At 34.6% G+C, this 22,577-nt stretch overlaps 1 protein-coding gene across 1 annotated transcript in view; it reads right to left on the reverse strand.

Moving 5' to 3' along the window:
• Nucleotides 1-284: 284 nt before the first annotated feature.
• COG6 (component of oligomeric golgi complex 6) overlaps nt 285-22,577 on the reverse strand; it is an 81,511-nt gene continuing 59,218 nt past the window's right edge. The window contains exons 15-19 of the mRNA XM_014868412.3: nt 22,310-22,477; nt 19,454-19,561; nt 16,320-16,373; nt 13,388-13,467; nt 285-1,821 (exon numbers count right to left, since the gene is read on the reverse strand). Coding sequence (XP_014723898.1) covers nt 1,674-1,821; nt 13,388-13,467; nt 16,320-16,373; nt 19,454-19,561; nt 22,310-22,477 — 558 coding nt within the window. The 3' untranslated portion in view covers nt 285-1,673. The remainder of the gene's footprint in view (nt 1,822-13,387; nt 13,468-16,319; nt 16,374-19,453; nt 19,562-22,309; nt 22,478-22,577) is intronic.

A 22,577-nucleotide genomic window follows, 5' to 3' on the forward strand; every position in this document is an offset into this window, starting at 1 on the left:
AGGAAAGGCTGACATGCATTATCTAAGGTTATAATTATGCTACATCAAAACAGTTCAAAACACAAACTATGAAGTATACAGCAAATACGAGCGTTATGCTAATGGATTAACACTTACAATCTTTTATTCTGACTTAGTTCTCAAGATCATATTGACACCACATTCTGCTCATCAACCTTTCACTGGTTATCTCAATTTGGCCCTGTATTGTACTTCCTTTTCTATCAGTATATTTTCTAAAAGTACATCAGTGAGATGTATAAAAACGCTGCAATGATCACTGCTCTAGAAATAGTTTAATATTTTATTTGAGAAAACTAGGTAAAAAGCCAAATACACTTTTTTCCTAGAAAACAAAGGAATTCACTAATGGTAAAGTAGCAATCTTTTTTCATGGCAGAAATAAATTATATAAAATTTAAGTTCTTGATTTGTGTTATACTTTATTTTCTATCTTTTATACATCGCATATACCCTTTGAAGGAAAAGACTAAAAATACAGATTAATACCAAAGGAGATAATATATAATCACTCTTGCTCCAAAAGAATCATATTAGTATAAACAATTATAAATTTCAGATAGATGAATAGGCCACATTCTATAAATACTAATTATTTGCTATATAAATATTAATTTTAACTAACTACTTTTCAAAAGATTTTAACCTAGTCATTTTTTTCTTTATGCCTCAGTTTTCTCATAATTTACCAGAAATTAAGATATTTTGTTATTAAGAATTGTCCTCAAAATCTAACCAACAAAGTAAAGTCACATCAAATACATTGAGATTTGTTTTTAAAAAAACAGTGATTTCAAATTACTCACAAGTTTTAAAGTCAGAGGTCAAATTATTCTTTGTGAGGGGCCATCATGGGGACAGATACACTGTCAGTCAGCAATTGCTACCCTGGCATTTTCCTGCCAGTGTTAGAGTAGATCGTTATCTCTTTGGTTTGAACACCAGATACAATTTGTAGTTGGTTGCATTTAGAGTCCACATTGTATGACAAAAATCTACCCGTAAACACCAGACTTACACACAGCACAGGATGCCCATATACCTAAAACCCATCTGAAGTGCTGAACTTCACCCTGAATTCAGTCCAGGGGACACAGAGTGGAAGCCATGCTGTTTAAATTATTTCTGTCTCCCTTTTTCCCTTTTCTGCTGAGTGTATGTTTCTGCTCCTCAGTTTAAGTATACCTACTCACATTAATAACTAGTAAGAAAGCAAATGAATACTTAGGTAAAGAGACATTTATTAGATTATATCTTCAAACTAATTCTTAAGTTTAGATAAATTTTTTTATGTATGGTTAATTTAGAACTAGTTCTTGTAAAAATGAAATCCTCCAAACTCTCATACTACTTTTTCCCCACACATTTACATTCCAGAATCGAGGGGAAACTGCAGAGCTGGAGAGGTGGCTAGTAGAGAAGACAGCATCTCTACATGGAGAGCAGACACAGAGCAACACTAAGTCAGGTCAACGTAACCTACGTCCACATTATTGTGATCAAAGTAAAGCAATTACTGGGACCCACAATCTTATGATACAAAGAAAACCGTAACCATAAAATTCCAACCTAAAGATTAACAGACTAAAAACCAAGAAAACCTTCAGGATTTTAGGGACACAATATTTTGCTAATACATTCAAATAAGATAATCAGGAGAGAAGTGTCTGCACTTGCTGCGGCGATCGGTGGAGAATGCTCTCTGGATCTTTGTAGTCATTGCCTGGATTCATCACAGCTGCATACACTTCACCATAGGCTCTGCAGACTAATTCTGTAGACTGCTTTATGATCTGCTCTCTATTGATAAACAAACAAAATGTGAACACATAATCTGAAAATAAAACACTGAGAATTATAGGAAAATTTCATGTTTGAACCAACGCATTTCATTTTCATAATTATCACATATATACTATTAAACATTATTGTACAGCTACACAAGTTACTTACCTTGATTTTGGGACAAAACTTTTAGATTTATTATATATTAAACCTTAACCATTAGTATGTAGGTTGCAGGAGGGCAAGACTACGTTTTCTTCTCTGCTATATCTTAGGGCTAGAACAGTGCCTGATATATAGTGGATCACTAAACAAGAAAGAGAAATGTGACCTACCATCAATGTACTGATTTTGCAAACACGACTGCTAACACATTAAAGAAAGAGGCTTACAATTATCCAAATTTATCAAGACTGCAAATCTCAGAATAAGTGATAAACTGCTCTTTCACCTACAGTTTCTACACTAATGACCACATCTCCTAGATTTCTCATCTCTTTGTATCACCAGGCTAAAATAATGCGACACTTGCCTACAACAGATAACAGCACTTTCCAAATATGCATTTCTACAGAAGCACATAAAATAGTAATAGAAAGTTTTAAATCAACTGAAGAAAATGTTTAAAAAAATATCTGGCCAGAAAAAACAGCACTGAGTTCAATAAACCTGCATCAACTCTCTCCATCTTTCCATGACATTTACTTCTTGTCATCCCTAGCTAGTTCTATTTACGTATCACTATATGTAGGGATGAAAACAATATTTTTTTCTAATTTTTACAACTAAATTAAAAATGTGTCGTTCAAGCTTTACTCTCAAACCTTCTTTTCTTCTTATGTTTCCAACTTCTGTCAATGGCATAACCATGTTCCATCACCTCGTTCCGACCCTAATAAACTCTTGCCTGGAGTATACAAAAAAACTCCTATCTGGTTTTTCCCTTTCAGTCTCTTCCACGTCCAATCTAACATAAGCACTGCGGTTAGATTAACTTTTCTAAAGCATACCTTTTATCATGTCTCCCCCTTACCCAGGGCCTTCCTTCAAAAGCTTTCATGGCTTCTTCTGATTTCAGAGAAGTCAAAATTCCTTACCCTATCATTCAAAATCCTTTATAATACCTTCTCTATCACTACGCTAATTCTACAGTCCGGTGCAACTCCTGACTGTTCTCTCTGCCCTGCTCTTGCTGACGTCAATTCCTTGTATCACGTTCCTCCACTTGCCTAGAATATCTTTCTCCCACTAACCTTTAAAAGCCCTTAATCCTCAGCAAAAATGTGCTCCCTCATCCATGAAATCTTTCTTGATCTTCAGAGGTAGAAAGAATTATCCCATTTTTGGAACATCCATGACCAAAATAACACCTTTGTAAGACTATGGAAATATGTGTATCTGTCCTCTAAAAAAACCCAAAACTAGTTGGGTGGAATGAGGGAAGTCCACTTATGATCTTGAGTCATCGGCATCCTATTCTGACAGGATCTCAAACTCCTGGTGAATTGAAGCAACTTGACATTTTCCAAAATTTGCTAAAGCTTCCAAAATGAGAGTGGGTAGAAGGAAGATACGCTGAGGAAATTCTGAGCAGACTGGAGTAATGCTACTGGCTGTACCACCTTCTCATTGCAAGGGAGGATGGTAGAAACCAGTCTGAAATCTACTTAACCAGATGAGGCTTCGAGATATTTTTGATTTACCAATTGGTGATCATTCCTATAATTGAGGTTAACAATGAGTGCATCAAAATCATGCAAAAATTATCTTCCATCAATGAAATAGCTGAAAAATACTATAAACTGCTATTTTAAAAATTTGTTAAATATAATGTATCTCTGATACTCATTTTGCAACAATAATGGATTTTAGATATAGCATTTTAAGCTCTTTACTCAAAGCAATAAGACAGATTTTTGGGGGGTGTATAAAGCATCCATTACTCACACTTCACTCAATCTGAACATAGTATATATATTTATACTATGAAAGGAATACAAAGAAACAAGGCTATTCCTTCTCACTAGAAGTTTAAAATTATGCTAAAGTAATGAATATTAAATATAATTTTAAAAATCCAGAGTAACTAGTAAATGTAGAATGTATTGAAAATTCTGAAGTAATGAATTTTAAATTTTATTTTCAAGTTCAAATAATGAAATTTTAAATTTACTAAAGTCTAGTTGTAACTCAGGGCACATTTCTATTTACAAGCTAAACCAGCTTAAAAATATCTGTAACTCACAATGCAGCTGACAAATCATTATAAATTTGCAGTGGAGAGACCAGAATAAAGTTGGCGTTTCAAGGCAGAGGGCTTCCTCATTCTGCTCCTCAGTTTAAGAAGCCACTGAGCTAAGGAAGGAATTAAAAAATAAACGTGGCTGTGCTGAACAAGATGAGAGATACCAAAGCTCGTGGAGAAAAAGGTCTTTCACGTAGTAGGAAGAAAAAAGGGAAGGGGAAAGAACTGTTCCTCCTGCCTGTCAGTTAGCTGCTAAGCCAAGAAGGCAGAAACACAATAGAAACGGAGATTCTCCAAAGGGAATCTGAGTCAAAGTCAAACTGTCAAGAGCAAGAACTGTGCCTGACAGTGATTCTGCATTTCTGGACAAATCTAAGAGTTCATTTGTCCCTACCAAAGCCAGGTCTAAGTCCACACACTCATGTTCATTAATTTTTTTCTAATGAATTACACATGATTGAGATAAACGGTATAGTGGAAGACACTACTGTCAGGAGACCTTGACTCAAGCTGAAGCTTTGCCACTAATTGTTGCCTTGAACAAGTAATTTAACCTTTCTAGTCTAACGTTTCCAATTTAACCTTTTTACTGTTGTAAAACAAAATATTGAACTCATAATGTTTATAGTACTTTCAGACTGTAAATTATACCATTCCATTGAGAGAATTTTAATGAACTGCTGTTAAAAACATCTGTGTGCCTTTCTATTCACACACATAAATACACACATGTCCATACATGTATACACGCACAAAAACACACCAACATTATTTTGGGGAGTTGGGATCCCTAAATAATTATTTATAATAAGCATATCAGTTATTTGTATATAAATGGGTGGTGTTTTTGAAGTGCTAAAACAGCTTTATTTTCTTGCCATTTTACTACCCCTTTTTTCAAATTTATAGTGTTAATTACTATGTATGTTCATCCTTTATCTTAAAAAGTATATGCATGTATCTGTAGCTCTATCTGTCTGCCTGCCTGCTTGGTGGCTTTGCCCAAATTATTCACTAATATCATGTATGAAATACACAGTCTCAAATAATGATGAATCATTATAGTGACAGTCAATGTTTGAAGTGGAAAAGTTTCAGGTGTTCTCTAACTAAACACACAATGACTAACAAATCATCTCCATCCAGTCATGTACTTCTGAAAACTTGGAAATCCTTATCCACTCATCACCTTGTGGACAAGTAAAGAAAAGCAGTATTTTTTTAGAAGTGTGTGCTGAGCACTGGTTCTAGCATGGGCATCCACCTCAGATTGTACTTACATGCTGTATTTGATCAATTACAGTCAAGCCCATAGCTGACGGATGGAGAGTACTTTTAGAACTGTTTCTGTATGTTAAAACTCTCAAGATTAAGTCCTGCTTTTCACATGACCAAAGGATATGCAAAAAGGCGAGTTGAAAGGGAAAAACTTTTATTTGAATGTAAGCTATGATCTATAGAGTTAGAGCATTAACTTTCTTGGTCTCTTTATGACCATGAAATTCTCATAGGTAGTAATTTGTTAAGTGGTGCCCTATTGGCCTTTGGACAGTTTAATAATCCTCCCAGTGCAAGGATAACTTTCAAAAATTAAAAACATGACTCATACAGAAAAGAATGAAAGAATGTCAAAAATTTAATAACTCATTAATGAGTAAACTACTAAGATGGTAAAGTTGGTTCACAGAACATGTTGAGGAACTAGTCATTTATAGGCATTTGGATAGGAAGGTTAGAATAAAATAGGTTAGATACAAAATGGGTTAATGTCCCATGCAGCAAGAAAAACCATAGGACATGAAAAACCGTGGGACCTGTCATCAATAGCAAACAGACAATCAAACAATGGTACGTCCCCCTAAATAAGTAAGTAATTTCGGATGGGCATGTTAATAACGCTTCAGTATGAAACTGAAAGGACATGCTGTTCTCCCAGACCCCATCTGCCTTATTCTGCAAGTCTTGGAAAGTCTGTCTTACATTTAGAAAGTAGTGTACTGTATCAGTGTATCATATAGCAAAGAAAATAATCACGTGGTTAATTTACTACTAGGAAAAAGAAAAAAAATTGAAGGAGGAGAAGAGCTTGTTACACGATTTTACAGAAGGGGAACATTTTTCAGTTACTTATGCATCACAATATCATACATTAGGAAATTCAATTTATCCAGTTATAAACGTAACAATGCTATAAAAATCTAGTATTATAAATTTCAAAAATACTAATAAAGATTAACATATAGCTAAACAGAGATATCATTTTCATTTTAAAATACGTTCACTGAAATTAAGTGTACTTTACTTATTTAAAGCACTGAGCTGTGAGAAGAAATGAACTGCTTACTTCCAGAATCAGTGAGCCTGTCATTAATCAGTACTTTAGGATTTTGTTGCCATAACAACATGATACAACTTTCATCATTATCATAAACCCAGCATTTCTAAAAATAGCTTATTTCAACATTCAGGTTCTGTGATCACTAAAATTGAGCTTTATTACAGCACCACAGTTAAGAGTGTAATCAAATGTGCCACAGGAGAAAAGAAATATTAACAGCATAAGCCTGAAAAAGTAAGAGAAAAGATAATATACTTATGAATAATAGACTGTTGAAAGAATGCACATTAAAGACTGTATATCACAATATAAACATCAAAGATGTCACAATGGGTCAAGTCAATGTTTCATCCTGGGTCGGCTTTCTGTCACTCACAGTAAAATTAAAGTATATTTTCCATGAGACTAAAGCCACATATCTCACATTAAGTGTTATCTATCACATATGCCTAACATTTTTGAGCTTCCTTTAAGAAGAATAATAAAATCTCAACATAGAAAGAGTTAATAAAAATACACTTCAGGCTAGTGTCAAAGAAAACAGGATCTGGCAGCAGAAATACCAGATTCAAATGAATGCTGGCTCTGCTTCTTACTAATTGTTTGAGTTGGTTCATTTATTGGACCTTTCTAAGCAATGTCCTCTTCTGTAAAATGGAGATCCTATTTTCCACTTCCACTGGGAAGATGAAGTGAAGTAATCCACTGAAGGATCACTCTGGCTGAGGTGCTCAGATTAGATATAGGGGCTGCTGTGGCGGTGGTGGAGGGGGCAAGGGTGAAAACAGAATATTTCAAAGGCTAAAGTGATAATCCAGGCACAGATGAGAGTAGCTTGGACTGTGGAGATGTGGAGGGTAACTGCGGAGATGGTCAAAAGTGACCAGAGTCTCCTCTCACATACTTCTTTCTAGATAAATATTTAATAAAATGGTTCCATGGGAATTTTGATTGACGTTATATTGAATTTACAGATTACTACATGATGTAATCAGTTAGAAGAAAATACCATGTAACCACGTTGGAACACTGAAAATCTATAGCAAACAACACACTTGATCATCAAACATTAGAAATATTCTCATTAAAGTTCAAAATAAGATATTCACACTCACTATTACATCTACTATTTACTTTGGAGCTCCTAGCCAATATAATGAGTTTAGTCATAAATACTGAAAAGAATTAATAACACATTAATTTTAAATGTCTGTACCAAAAACAAAATAAAGCAAACAACTGATAAACTAATAGAACTAAAATGAGTTTTGTAGCTTGGCCAGATTCAAAATTAACATACAAAATTTAGTACCTTTCCTAAATACCAGCAATTATCTAATTAGAACATGTAATGGAAAATAAAAGATCTTCTCATAATAGCCATAGAACCGTTTCCTAAGAATAAAGGCAATAATACATAGAAAATTATATGAAGAAACTATATATCTTTACTGGAAATTCTAAAAGAAGATCTGAATAAATAGGAATACCATGTTCATAGATGGGAATATTCACTAGTGGCTTTCTTATTTCCCTTTTGCTCCGTTTTACATTAGCTTGGTGAATGTTTTATGCGCATTTAAAAAGAATGTTATTTTCTGTAGCTGTGTGTAGTACTCGATCTTTCTATTTGGTTGAGCTAATTAGTGGCATGTTCAGTTCTTTTACACCATACTAGCTATCATCTACTTTTTCTATCAATTACTGAGAGAGGAATGTTGAAATACCTAAATATAATTGTCAATGTATCTATTCCTCCTCAATGCTATGAGCTTATACTTCATGTTTTTTGAAGCTCTGATCTGATGCACGTATTTCTTATTATATCTTCTTCATGAATTGATCCTATCATTACTGTGAAATGTCCCTCTTTATCTTTGGTGTTATCTGTCCTGCTGTCTAAGTTTTCTGATATTAATATAGCTACTTCAGCTTTATTATGATTAGTATTTGCATGCTATATCTTTTACCATCCTTTTACTTTTAAACTATTTGTGTTTTATATTTAAAGCAGATTTCCTATAGACAGCAAGATGGCTGGGCTGGGCTTTTTCATCCAATCTAACCAGCTCTGCCCTTTAATTAGAGTATACAATCTTTTCACATTTAATATAGTTACCTATAAGGCTGTATTTATAGGTCTATTATCCTGCTATTTGTCTTATATTTGTCCCCTCTGTTCTTTTTTCCTCTTTTTCTACCTTCTTTTGATATATTTGTTTTTTCACCATTTTATTTTTTATCTATTGGCATGTTAAATGATTTCTGTTTCAGTACTGGTTGTAAGATTTATAATCTGATTTCAAACAATATTATACACTTCATGGATAAATTAATAACCTTACAAAATCACAACAGTATATTTCTACTTCCCTCTCACTCCATTTTTTGTGCTTTTGTTATCATAACTTTATTTCTATGTGTTACAAATTTTACAAATCACTGTTAGCACTTTTGTTTTAAATGGTCAGCTTTTATATTTAGCATTTCCTGCATTCATCATTCTTCTGTGTAGATCTGAGTTTTTTTCTGGTATCATTTTCTTCCAGCCTGAAGAACTTCCTTCATCATTTCTTGCAATGCAGTATTCAGGTGATAAATCCTCTCTACTTTTGTTTATCTCAAAATGTATTTATTTCACTTTGTTTGAAAGATTCTTTTGACGAGTATATAATCAAAGTTGACATTGTTTAATTATCATTCAGCTTTTTAAAGATGATATTCTACTGTCTTCTGGTTTGCACTATTTCTAACAAGAAGTCAGAAGCATACTCACCATTGTTCCCTGCAAACAATACGTCTTTTTTCCCCCTCTGGCTGCTTTTAAGATTTTTTATCTTTATCATTAGTTTCCTATAATCTGATTATGGTGTGCCTTGTCCCTGTTGGAGTTATTTAGCTTCTTAGGTCTGTGTGTTCATATTTTCCATCACATTTGGAAAAAATTCTTCTCTACTTCTTCAAATTTTTTCTGCCCCAATCTCACTATGTCACTCCAGGTTCTACCTACATTAGACCGCTTAATATTACCTCACAACTCATTAAGACTCTTTTCATCTTTTTTCCAGCCTTTAATTTTTTTCCATCTGTGCTGCAGTTTGGATGGTCTATTGTCCTGTCTTCAAGTTGACTCATCTTTCCCTCTAGAGCATCCAATTGGCAGTTTAGCCCATCCAGTGACTTTTTCACTTTATTGTATTTTTCAGCTCTAGCATTCCCATTTTGTAAAATTCTTTTTTTCTCTCAATATAATAATGTTTTCCTTTGAGTCCTTGAACACATTTTAAATAGCTGTTTAAAGACCTTATCTGCTAATTATGTAAACTCTGGCATTGGTGAGTCTGTTTCTATTGACAGATTGTGTTCCAGTTGTGGTTCAGATTCTCCTACTACTTCACCTAAGTAATTTTTTATTGCATGCTCAGCTTTATAAATGCTACATTGTTGGTTGTCTGTATTTGTTGTCATCCTTAAGATGGTAAGTTTTGCTCTGGAAGGCAGTTAATTTAGTTAAAGATCAGTGTGATCCTTTAGAGGTTTGTTTTTCAGCTTTATTTTCAGTGTGAGTCTAAAGCTGCTTTTACCATAGGGCTCGATTAACCCTTTTAAGGCCTGGACTTTCTTCAGAGGTCTCTAAAGCATTGTACAAGCTCCACTTATTTTTCAGCTCAATAGTTTCCAGTAGTTGTTCTTGCCCTGGTAGGTTTTTTCCCCCCATACCTGCTTTATTTTTGTTTATACAGGTATTCCTGATAGTTAATACAAGTGGCTTAAAAGAGGTAAAGAAAAGAAAAGAAAATTATTCCATTTACCTCTTAAACATAAAGAAAACAGTTCCTTTGCAAGGCATATGCTTTATTTCTAGTATATATAATAAAAGAAGATTCTTGAATAAAAGAAATCTTAAATTTTACCCACTTTCCTATATGCTCACATTAGGAAGCATCTATAGTCCCTTTATTTCCTAAATTACTCACAGAAATAATTCTTATTCAATAAGAAAAGACACTGAGAACATTTTATGTATGCATAATTGAGGTTTTTGTAGTCCAATGGCCATTTTTATACCATTAAAAGATGAATCCAGGAGTTTGGCATTGAAAAAAGAACACCATTCTTCTAATTCACCGCAAGGAAGGAAGGAAGGAAGGAAGGAAGAAGGCAGTCAAACTATAGGACAAGAAGAAGGGAGACAGAGTGGTTGGTGTCCCAAAGGTCCTGCAACCATAGAGACAGGCAAACTTCAGGACACAGAACTAACAAAACCAAGTGAGACAGGATGAAAAAAGAATGTTTTTCGTTTCAAAGATCTATTTCAAAGAAACCAGTGATATTTAAATAAAATATGAAAGAAAGAAATTGGGGACAACAGTATTAAATTAATTTTGCTTAAAAGTGAATTGCCATTTTGAAAACATTTAAAATTTAACTGAATAAAAGTTAACTCCTATTATTTCAAATGCTTTATAAAAATAAGATCAAATATATACCACGCCTACACAGTAGGAGAAATAAGGACAAAAATTATATTTGAAAATAGGGAAATGTCATCAATCAAAAAAAAGGGGGTAAAAAGCACAGTTATAAAATCTGCTTTAATGTTGAATCTTAGATATGTAAAATACTCTATATTTTCAAGCAAGCTGATTTTTAAAATAAGTAGCCAAACTGATACCATAATTTCTTTTCTTCTTAAAAAACTGAAAAAACATTCACAGGTTATATTTAATTTTAGAATACTTTGAAAATAATATTTTAGAAATTTTCTGAAGGAAAAAGGAGTAAATAGGTACTAACCAATTTCTAATTCTTAGTTGCACTATTATTATTTATATAAACCATGTGCATATCTCAATTTTTAAATGTCATTATAATTAGTAAGAATTTATAACAGGGCGTTAGGTACATACTATAAAACCAAAATACTAAATAAAAGTTCAGATTTTTAAATAATTACCAAAAACTAGGCTCATTTGACTTTGTTAATAAAATAACAAAATTTACATTACTGTTAAACAAATTGTTTAACAGTATTAATTGTTAACACTGTTAATTGTTAATACTGTTTAACTATTAATTGTTAAACTGTTAAAACAATAAAAATAAATGGAAAGCTAAAATATTTCTTCAGTAACAGAAGACAAACATGTGTTCTGAATATCATATAAGCTTTAGAAAATCTGAGAAGTCCTCAGAAATAAAGAATTCAGATAGATCCTTAGAAAGTGCTTAATGCCGCAGCTATTTCAACAACTTTATTTTTTAACTCTTACTAAGATTTTAACTTTTACTAAGAAAGGGGAAAAACCTATTAAGAGATATCTCTAAACCAAAGGACATTTATTTTTAAAATTTTTATAAATGCTGCCAAATTGTCCTCTAAAAAGACTGTACTAATTTATACTGTCACCCAGAGTATGAAAATACCCATTTTCCCAGACCTTTTCCGTTAGCATATAATAACAAACTTTTTATTGTCAGTAATCTGATAGGCAGAATTCTCATTGCTGTTTTAATTTGCATTTTTGGATAATTATTATCTTCTCATAATTCATTTGCTATTTGCATTTCTTCTGTGAATTGTCCAAACACAACAGTGTGTGTTTTTCTACTGTTTTGTACTGTTTTGTGGAATCTCGTTCTATATTAAGGATAATACATTAAGAATAATTTGGCTGTTTCATAATTTTAAAATATTTTTCCAAATTATTTTTCATGTTTTAACTTAGTATATCTTGTCTTTTTCTACAAAAAAAACTTAAGAGTGTTATGTAGGCAAATCTGCCCCTTTTTTCCCTTGTGGCATCTGGGCTACATGCCATGCTTTAAAACACATTAAAATTTCCCCTCAATCATTATATTATGAAAAGAATAACGGTATGTTTTATATTAGTAATGTTCCAAACAACTTAACATTCAAATATTAAGTACTGAAACATTTAATCTAAAAAAATTGCAGGTATTTGGCTAAAAAATTAAATAATTTAAGAAATACACACAATTTGAGCCATGGCATAATGGAGCTTGTTTTATAATCTCTTGGGTCTTTGGAATTCTTGCTATGTAGACAGTATGAGATCTTTTAGAATAATAAAATATGAATCAAAAAAATATTAAAATCATTTCTGCCTGTTGAGCCAAAAGCTGCCTTCTCCTTCTTTATTGCTGTAGGCCTACTCTGCAGAACACGAGAAAACAAGTCACCACCTCTGCACTACTACATCCTTTCTTGAAGCATTTTCTTCAAGTTTCACAGTTTTCCTTACTGCACTTTTTAATGTAATTATCTGTTCACATGTCTAACTGACCCATCAGACTACATAATCCATGAAGACAGTCCAAACGGCTTTTCAATCTTAATCCCTAGTGCCTGCTACATAGAAAGCACCTAATACACAGCTGGTTGAATGGAAAGAAAAAAATGTATAGATGTTCTCTGATTTCATACTTATAGATAATTTACACTTGTCAATATTTTCCTTAAAATCAAGACAGTCAGACAATAGGATCTCTCAGTTTCTTCTAATTGTAATAATCTAATATTTTAGTATATAGTTCTTTATCTGGAACACATTCCTGATAAATATGTGATACCGGACAATTTTGTAATGTATCTATAGAAACTGCTTAGATCCGAAATAGTCTACACAGCACACCATCTACACTGCACAATGAACATGTTATGGCTCTTTCATGACATATTCAATGTCGTCTGACATGTTTGTTAATATAAGGGAATTTGGTATTAAGGCTATGTAGCTCCAATTATATTCACATCAATTTAAAAAATCATTCACTAAATAGAGATTTTGGAGCTAGATACATGCAAGGAATAAGTACAAACAAGGTAGGGTCAGATCTCTTAGGGGTACTAAGAAAAAGGTTGAGAACTATATCTTCAATGGTAAATCTATTCTTGAAAATAATTTTTTTCTAGGAAATGTGCTTGGTATTTAAAAATATGTGAACCAACTAACTGAGACCAAAAAAATACTTACTTCACTGTGGCACTTAGAAGAAAATTCAGCTGGGGCATTAACAGGTTGTCTGGGGCCGACAGATAACGATCAAACTGAACCTAAAAGAAACAGAGAAATGTAACACATAAGGTGCATATATTTGCTAATAGACATCTCAAATATAACCATCTCTTTAAAGGGTTAAATCTCAGGAAAAATCTCATATTTCAAATAATGATTTCTTTGTGATCAAAATGAGTTATTTCTCAAATATGCTAACCAAAACTCCCTAAAAGTGCCAAACTTTTCAACGCAGTCAATATCAGCAACACATACTTTTAAAATTCTGAATCCAAGCCATTCATCCTAGTCTCCCCCACCAAACTTCCGAGTTTAATACTCTGATACTTATTATATCAAGAAGTAAAGTCATCAGATTTCAAGTCTTAAATCTACTGTATTTGTTAATTATTAATTCATCTATTCATTCAACTAACATTTATTAAGTACCTCCTATAAGGTGTATTAGGTAATGTAAATATAATGGTGCGCAAAAGAGGAGAGTCCCTCACCTCATAGAGCTTATGGCCTAGTGGGAGAGGCAGGAAACAAACAATAATGTAATTAAATATGTAACTATAAACTGTGTGAAATGCTATAACAGAAAAAACCAATGTACTATAAAAGCATAAATCAAGAGGACAGATTTATGTCTCTGTGTTTGGCAAAAGCATCTCTGAGGAGATGACACTGAAGTGAGAACTTGAAGATGAACAGACATTAAGTAAATGCAGGTGTAGCAGGGGTTCAGGGAGTGGGGACAGCATGGATGAAGGTGAGAAAGAGAAATGTGAGAAAGAGAATGCTAATAGAGGTAAGTTACTGTAGGACTTGTATGCTTTTTCAAAGGATTTTAATTCCTATTTTAAAAGCATTAGGAAATCACTGAAGTAGGGGAATTACCTAATTTAAATTTTAAGAAGTTAAATCTGGTTACAGCAAGAAGAATGGAATGGAAGGTTGTAATGGTAGATGCAAGGACACCAAATAGGTAGCTATTGCAGCATCTTAGACTGCAAGGGCAATAAAGGTGGACAGAAGAGGAGATGCTGCAGAGAATTAAAGAGTAAAATCATCAAGATTTGGTTATTGATAGGATGAAGGGGTTGACTCCCAGATTTTGAATCTGTATAATTTAATTCAGTGTTGTTATAATTCATAACTGTATATTTGTACATTTATTTAGTTGTGTAATAGCCACATCCCTTACTAAATCATGTCTATTTTCATCCCAGTTCTTAGCATGATGCCTAGAAAATAGGAAACCCTTGATTAATAATTGTTGAAATAACAGATGGATAGATGCTCTTACCACTTTATGAGTTAAGAACACTTGGAAGAGAACCTGGCATTAGCGGGTGGGGAAGAGTTAGAAGAGCTCAGTTTTGGATATCCTGAACTGCAGTGCCTTTGAAGCATCCAAATGGAGGCAACAGTTAGATATAAAATGATGGCTCATACACAAAACTCAATCAAGATTTTGTTTCTTAAGAGAGATATAAAATATTCAACTTAACTGTTTTTAAAGTTTAAGACCAAGTGTACAAGAATTTGTAATAAGATTTAAATATATTTTGTGGGTTTCTACTATGGATTGGATATGTGTCGGGGGAGAGGAGAAGCAGAGGGAGGGAAACAGTTATTGAGTACTAACTAAGGTTACTGCTCTTTGTGTAGACATATGTCCTCATTTGCGGAGGTAAACACCTTGAAGTGGAATTACTACGTAGTATGATGAATGTAACTAAGCAACTTATTTTTTTTAATAAATCTAAAATTTATTCATTTTCATTTATTTTTATTTGAATGTTTTAGAACCAAATCTTTGCGTTTCTAGAGTTTTTACTGTTATGTTTCATATATAGCAGTTATGACTGTTACTTTTATGTATATTGTCTTTTATCATGACATAATGTTCTTTATTTATCCTATTCAGTTTTTGAAATTTACCTTGTCTAATATTAATATTGTCAGCTCTGCATTCTTTGCATTTGTTAGGTAACTTGTCAGTCTATTCTTTTATTTTCAGTTAAATTTAGCTCTGTAAGATGGACAGGAAAACCCTGGAATCAAAAAGTTATCCAAGAGCACTATTTATTAAAGTGAAAACATTGTGGTAGTGAGTACAAGTATTTAAACACCTAGGATAAGCAGGATAGTAGTTAAGTGCATAAGTACTGGGTTGAACGGGGTTGTTAGGAGGATTAAAGAGTTAATACATGAAAAATGCTTGGCATGCTCAAAAATGTTAATGGCTGTTGTTGTTATTCATTGTTATTATTACTACTACTAGTGGTATTATTATAAAGCTTCCAAGGGGGTAATTCCTATGAGGGTTAAATGAGTGTCATCCACCTGATGGATATACATGATATACAAAGTATACAGTTAAGACATGGAAACATGCTACAAAAAGTTGCACTCATACAGAAAGGGATGTGCAAGCAAGGTCTTCACTTGAAAGGAAGGTATTAAAGTGGAGGTACACACTCAAGCGTAATATATTATTTTTAAGACTGGAATCCAATTTCAGTTATCCTCTCAAGACAAAGTTAAGAACTATAAGCCAAGGAGTGTTGACAGGAGGAAGTCTATAATGATAAACAGCCTAACTTCTTCACATCTGCCACTCCTATTTCTCCATTAGGTTAGGAGTAAAACTCTGAAAGTAAAGAAAACCTAAACAGAAATGATGCAACTATTATGGTATGGTAGAATATTACCTACCACAAATGTATGTCTTGGTCAGACCTCTTTAGTTAAAGGAATACATGCACAGTCATTATTCTTGGACCCCATGTAAATACAGAATATCAAGAGATAAATTACCACACAGGACAAAATTACCAAAAAAATTAAGAATAATGTTCCATAAGGAAATCTATACTGAAATGCTTTATTATGCACTTACCATTGCAGCCTTCAATGCCACAGAATCTAGATTGGGCAAATTAGCTAAAGGGCCCTGGAAAAAAAGGCAAAAAAAAGGTGCTATATGTTTCAGTTCACTTATGAAATATAGTCCAATAGTGGATTGCCCAAATTTGGAAATTTAGCTTATTTCCAAAGAACTCAAGTGTCATCTCTTCAACCTCAATTAGAGCAGGGACTATGATTTGCTCACTTTTGTGTAACTAGTGTGGGAGATGGGAATTGGCCACCCCAAGATATGTCTCTTTGGCATGAGGATTATTTTAGGCTGGTTACTTTTAATAAACAGCAGACAGGAAAGGAGGCTCTGAGGAGTAGAAGTTACTTACCCTTTGTTAAGAGACATTTACATTGTAAAGGAAATCTCCACCTGTAAAGGTGTCTCCCTCTCTGTACCAGGAAGAATTGGGGCAGATGACCTTATCTCTAGAAACTCTTAATCAATGCCAAAGGCAAGGACTTAAATCTGCATTTGTTTACTGTACTTGTGTGGTAATCTCCCATGATCAACTCCCCCTCCACCCCCAACATCCTCCTTTGCTGAAGATGATATTTAAGGTGGTGGCTTCAGCTATTTTGGCCAGTTGCTCAGTTTGCCTGAGCCTCTCCCATGTATACATGTTATAAAGCTTTGTTTAATTTTCTCCTGTTATTCTGTCCCATGTGAATTTAATTCGTTCTCCGGCCAGAAGAACCCAGAGACGGTAGAGGAAATGTCTTCCTCCCCTACACAAGCATGAAGGCACTCAATAGTATTTGTTGGGGGGAGTGATAAGCACATACGTTTATTAATGATGGAAATGCCAGGATACTTCAGAAGTACTCATAAGCAAGAAAGAAAGGCAATGAAGCATTTAGAAAATGGCAGTGAAAGGCTTTATGAGTTTTACTCTGACAATTTTTGATAGTATAAGAAGGGCAGCAGAATTGGTTTCTACTGGTAGAAATTTGCTTACTACTTTAAGTCAGAACTTGTGATTTATCTATCTATCTATCCATCTATTTATTTATTTATTCTGAGGAAGATTTGCCCTGAGCTAACATCCACTGTCAATCCTTCTCTTTTTTCACTTGAGGAAGATGAGCCCAGGCCTGAGCTAACATCTTTGCCAATCTTCCTCTATTTTTTCTGTATGTGGGACACCACCACAGCCTAGCTGGTGAGTACAGTACGTCTGTGCCTGGAATCTGAACCCATGAACCCAGGCCACTGAAGTGGAGCACACAGAACTTTAACTACTCAGCTACGGGGCCAGACCCCAGAACTTGTGATTTTTGAAAGCTTCACTTAAGAGTTCCTGGGCTATAAAATACTCCTCATGTTAAAGTCATTTAACAGAGTTCTTTGCTTTTTAAAGAAAGATGCTTACATAGTTTTCTAAGTTTCCCACCACTCCATTATCTATTTCTACTGGAGCATAAAACTTAAGATCAAGTGCTGGCCCCAGAAATATTTACCTTTCCAAAGTAATAGACCACGATTTACTAAATTAAAAAGGGAATGAGTGCTATTTATACAGTAATCTATGCATTCAATTAACTGATAGTGATACAGGACTCTGAAAAATTTACCAGTAAGACTGATGTGGATTATTTTAGGCTGGTTACTTTGAAAAACTGCAGATGGGAAGGAGGCTCTGAGGAGTGGAATTTGCTTGCCCTTTGATGAGAGATATTTGCATTTGTGAAGGAAGTCTCCATCTGTGGGGGTGTCTCTCTCTCTCTGCACCAGGAGGAAGGGGGGATGACCTTATCTCTAGAAACTCTTAATGGGGAAGGCGAGGACTTAAGTTGTTTACTGTCCGGTAACCTCATGTAACTGACACCCCCACCACCAACATCCTCCTTTGTCTTTAGCTGAAGATAATATTTAAGGTGGTGGCTTCAGCCATTTACTTAATCCGGTTTGATTCTTATCTAAAAGTTATAGGACCACCCAATAACCAGACCCCAACTGTACTGATACCATTTTAATGACTTTTTTTTACATATTCCTTCCTGCATCTTGTAAAGAGATAACTCACATACCTATACCTTAAATTTAGCCCTACCCTCAACCCATGTTTGCAGCAGCTCTTACTGCCCATGGGTCCTGTCCCCATGGTATTCCATACTATTCTCTAAATAAAAGAGCACTACTGCCAGACCTTGAGAGTCCAAGAAATCTTTCTTTCAACTCCTCGGTTCGCCAAGCCCACATCAAGACTGTCCTTTATATACTTTATAATACTAATTTTTATATATTCTCATTACTTTTAACCCAAACTATGTGTAGTAAAAAGGACAGTTAATATTTTGGGGCACTCTACTATATCTCAGGTAGTCATCTAAGAATTATATACGTATTATCTCACTTAATCTTCAGAACAACTGTGTGATACAGATGTTATTACCCCCAATCTACAGATGAGGAAATAAGACAGAGAGATAAGTTACTTTCCCAGTGAAAAATTGCTATTAAGTGGCAGAGCTAAGATTCAAACCAGAGTCTACCACTAGAACTTGACAAATAGAAATGGCAAGCAACAGGATATATTGGAGTATATGAGGAAGCCATTTGGTGTAAACCTAATTCAGCATGACTTTGTTTTTTTCCCCCAAAAGGGCCTGACGTGGCTGTTGAGCATGCATTGTATATCTGCTTTAAACATTGCCTATGCTAAGAACAAATGCTCTTAAGATAAAGGTGCAACTTCCCCCCACATTGGCATTTCCTTAAGGATAAGAAACTTTCTTTAGGCTAGGAACTGATTGCTGTGCTCACTTGTGACCATCCAGCTCGAGACAACAGACCTACCACCCTGCTATGTCCACTAAGACAGGAGACCTACTACCTGCTGTGTCCATCAATCACTGTGCCGACAGAGCAGTCTCACGACTATTGTTAAAGCGACATTTCAATCATATGTGAAACCTCCTCTTTGGGGGTATATAACCACTCTGTACACCCCACTTCTTTGGTGCCCTTTCTTCCTTTGGGAAGAAAGGCCCCGGGCCATGGTCCTCACATTTTAACTCAGAATAAACTCACCCAAAATTTTCATTTATAGATTATTTTCATTGACAAACTCTAAACATGTGCATTTCTCTAATTAGGAACATCCATGTGCTTACCTGTTCAGGTTTATGTTGCTGTACAGTGTTATAGATATAACTCAAGCCTGTTCTAGTTAAAACATAAGAAGCTTGTTCATTTATAAGTGTGTCCAAATGTGCTTCAATCTAAAATAAAACACAAAAGAAAGAAAATGTTTTAAAAGAAGACTGATGACAGCAGAAGTGGACTATCCTGGAGTCTTAGGTCTTCATCACGGACTTGTTCCCTGCAGTGGCTCTGAGGCACAGGGGCTGCTTCTATAACAAAGGCTTTTCCTTCCCCCAAAGAGGAAGTCCTCCTACAAAAGAAAGAGAAAGTCTTACCTTAAAAAATGATAACCAAGGAGGATTCCAGGACTAGCCACCAGTCAAAACATTTGCGTTGCTTCCCAGCTCTTTGAAGCTGGTAATAAGCAAAACACAAACAAAAAACACTAATAAACAAGAACAGTGTAAAATAAAATATTTAGGAACAATTCTGGGAAGGAGAAGGCCTGATGTTCCTGACCTCCATGCTCCCTCACCCTCCCCACTTGCTGGACTGACTCAATCAAATATGCCATCTGGAGAAGCCGGGAGGAAATCCCTTTGGGGCTGAGGCAATAAGCTTTTCTGAGGAGAACGCAGGTCTTTGACTACTAGGGGAGAGGTGAGGACCCAGCAGAAGACTGGTCAAAGACTTCAGTTCAGAAACTGCCTAAGAAGACCTGGCTAGGAGATGTGAATTATATGTGCTCAGATGCCTTGTGCCATCTTTTGGGAAGCCACCTAATGCTAATGGGGGCAGAAGACACAGAAGGGGACTACCCTGATGGGTTGAAGAACTCCCTAGTGGGAAGAAGTCTGCTGCTCCCTTACTTTACCAGTACAGGCCTGAGAGTCCAGAGTTCTTCCTTCTATTCCTCACCACAAGTTCCCGCAGTTTTACCAGTCTGTTTGCCAACGGCACAGTACACTACTAACTGTGCTGTTACCATCTGAATGCCTGCCACTGTCCACGGAACTCCAACAGCTGAGCCCCTCCATCTAAACAACTTATAACTGGTATAAAAGAGGTGAGGAGCTTCTAAGAGGAAACCCACCTGAATAATCTGAACAAGTATCTTTCCCTGAGGGAACAAAAGACGCAGAGTACTTTAATTGTTTTTTTAAGTGAATGCTCAAGAAAGTACAATAGAGCCCTTACTTACTAGACTTACTAGAAATAAAAGAACAAGATGTGCAAATGTAAACATTTAATGAAAGAGTTACTGCTAAGAACCAAATTAGTATCTGAGAGAATAACAGAAGAAACATAATACAGAGAAAACATCAAAGAAATAAAGTGAAGAGATTTAAAAAGAAATTAGAAAACAGAATCAGGAGATAAAACCAACTAAAGACAGAAGCCTCCGAATATAAAAAGTAACAGATGAAGGAGTAATAATTAATTAAAAACAAGAGAAAACTTTACTGAGCGAAAGAAAGGGTTGCACCTTCAGATTGAAATGGCTCTGCAATGTCCAAGATGGAAATGACGGAAAGAGAGAAATACGAAAAAATATCCTGAGGAAATATTTGAACTCAAAGGAAAATCCTTATAAGCTTCCAGATGGATAGAATACATTACCACAAACAAGAGAAAATCAGACTGGCCTGGATTTCTTACTTGAAACACTAGAAGAAGCAAAGTAGGAGCAGAAGAAAATCAATAGATGATTGATAGAAAAGGTCTGACAATTAAGTATCTTCAACTTAACAAGGTGAAGCGTTACTGTGCAAGGCACAAATAAACTATGCCTTCCAGCAACCACATCCTCATCTGATCCTCTCACAGTGACTATGGGCTGGTCCATGGAACTAACATTGGCCAAGAGCCCATCAGCAAGCGTGATGCAAGTACAGGATCAATAAGCGCTTACACAGTGGGGCTTGTCCTCCTAAAAGGCAAAAGGTGACTATGGAATATGTAAGAAATGCAGATAATTGGTGATAAAATAGATTGATGAACACCCGATGTATCTGAACATCTTGAGAAAAGATTTAGGCAAATGGCAGAGAGTTTGGGGTTGAATTATTGATGAATACAGTAAAGATCAATGAATTTGTTTTAAAAAAGAATTCTATTATTCCACATAAAACAAAAATTTATGCAAATAAGGAAAATCAGTCATACTTCCTTATATTTCTTTTAAAAAAAGGAATTAGAAATTATAAAATATCAAAACTTTAGATGTGTCAAAACTCATTCTTCAGAAAACCCCAAAACCTTACAAATGAATTTTTACTATAGTCATTGAAAAACTGTTTATACACTTGTGATAATACAGAACATTCAGAGTTTTTTTGAAACATTCTATCTCCCCAAAAATTGCTATTTCAAAATCAGAAGCCAAGTATCTGATAAATATTATAAATGGCTTTGTTTTAGCCATTTACAGACTCTTAAGAGATACCATTTGGTTTACAGGACTAGAGTGATTGGTATAACAAATTGTAATGTTTTGCCTAACACTGGTTTACACATAGATAAAAATATATCTGTCCTCTATAACACCTTCGCACTAGCTACACAGCTTGAAAAATATAGCATATTATTCACAGTTGAGAAACTGAAATCTGCATACATTAGAAAAGCTTCATTCTACCATCACATACTATGGTTTAAATAAAATATCTTACCCATCACATATTCTGCCTTCTCCAAAACAAAACTGAAATACTAAGAGTATGAGCGTGAGTGTGAGTGTGTGTGTGTGTGTGGCCTTCCATCAGATTACAACAAGGGATTTATAGGAATTAAGTCATTGAAATTAGGTTAAAGCCAGTAACTGAGATCATACATAGAAAAAAAGATTCCATCACAGTGAGCAATCATTTTATAGCAAAATTAACCTGAAACTGTAGCATTTCCAGACGTCTGTCAGTGAATTCAAACAGAGCTAATGTTGTCTTCATCATATATAGTGAATTGACCATGAAAGTGGCCATGTCAGCTGTGCCTAAATTGCTGGCTGATACAGTACACATCTGGAGGAGAGGATCCAAGACACATGATAAAACCTATAAACAAAAAATAAAATAAAACTTATTCTTTATTTCCCAAACAGTGATACAGGCCTGGGTTAATGGCACTTCAGAATGAATGCCAAACTAACTGGAA

The sequence above is a fragment of the Equus asinus genome, chromosome 11 (genome assembly GCF_041296235.1).
Source record: "Equus asinus isolate D_3611 breed Donkey chromosome 11, EquAss-T2T_v2, whole genome shotgun sequence".
In the NCBI taxonomy this organism is placed as follows: domain Eukaryota; kingdom Metazoa; phylum Chordata; class Mammalia; order Perissodactyla; family Equidae; genus Equus; species Equus asinus.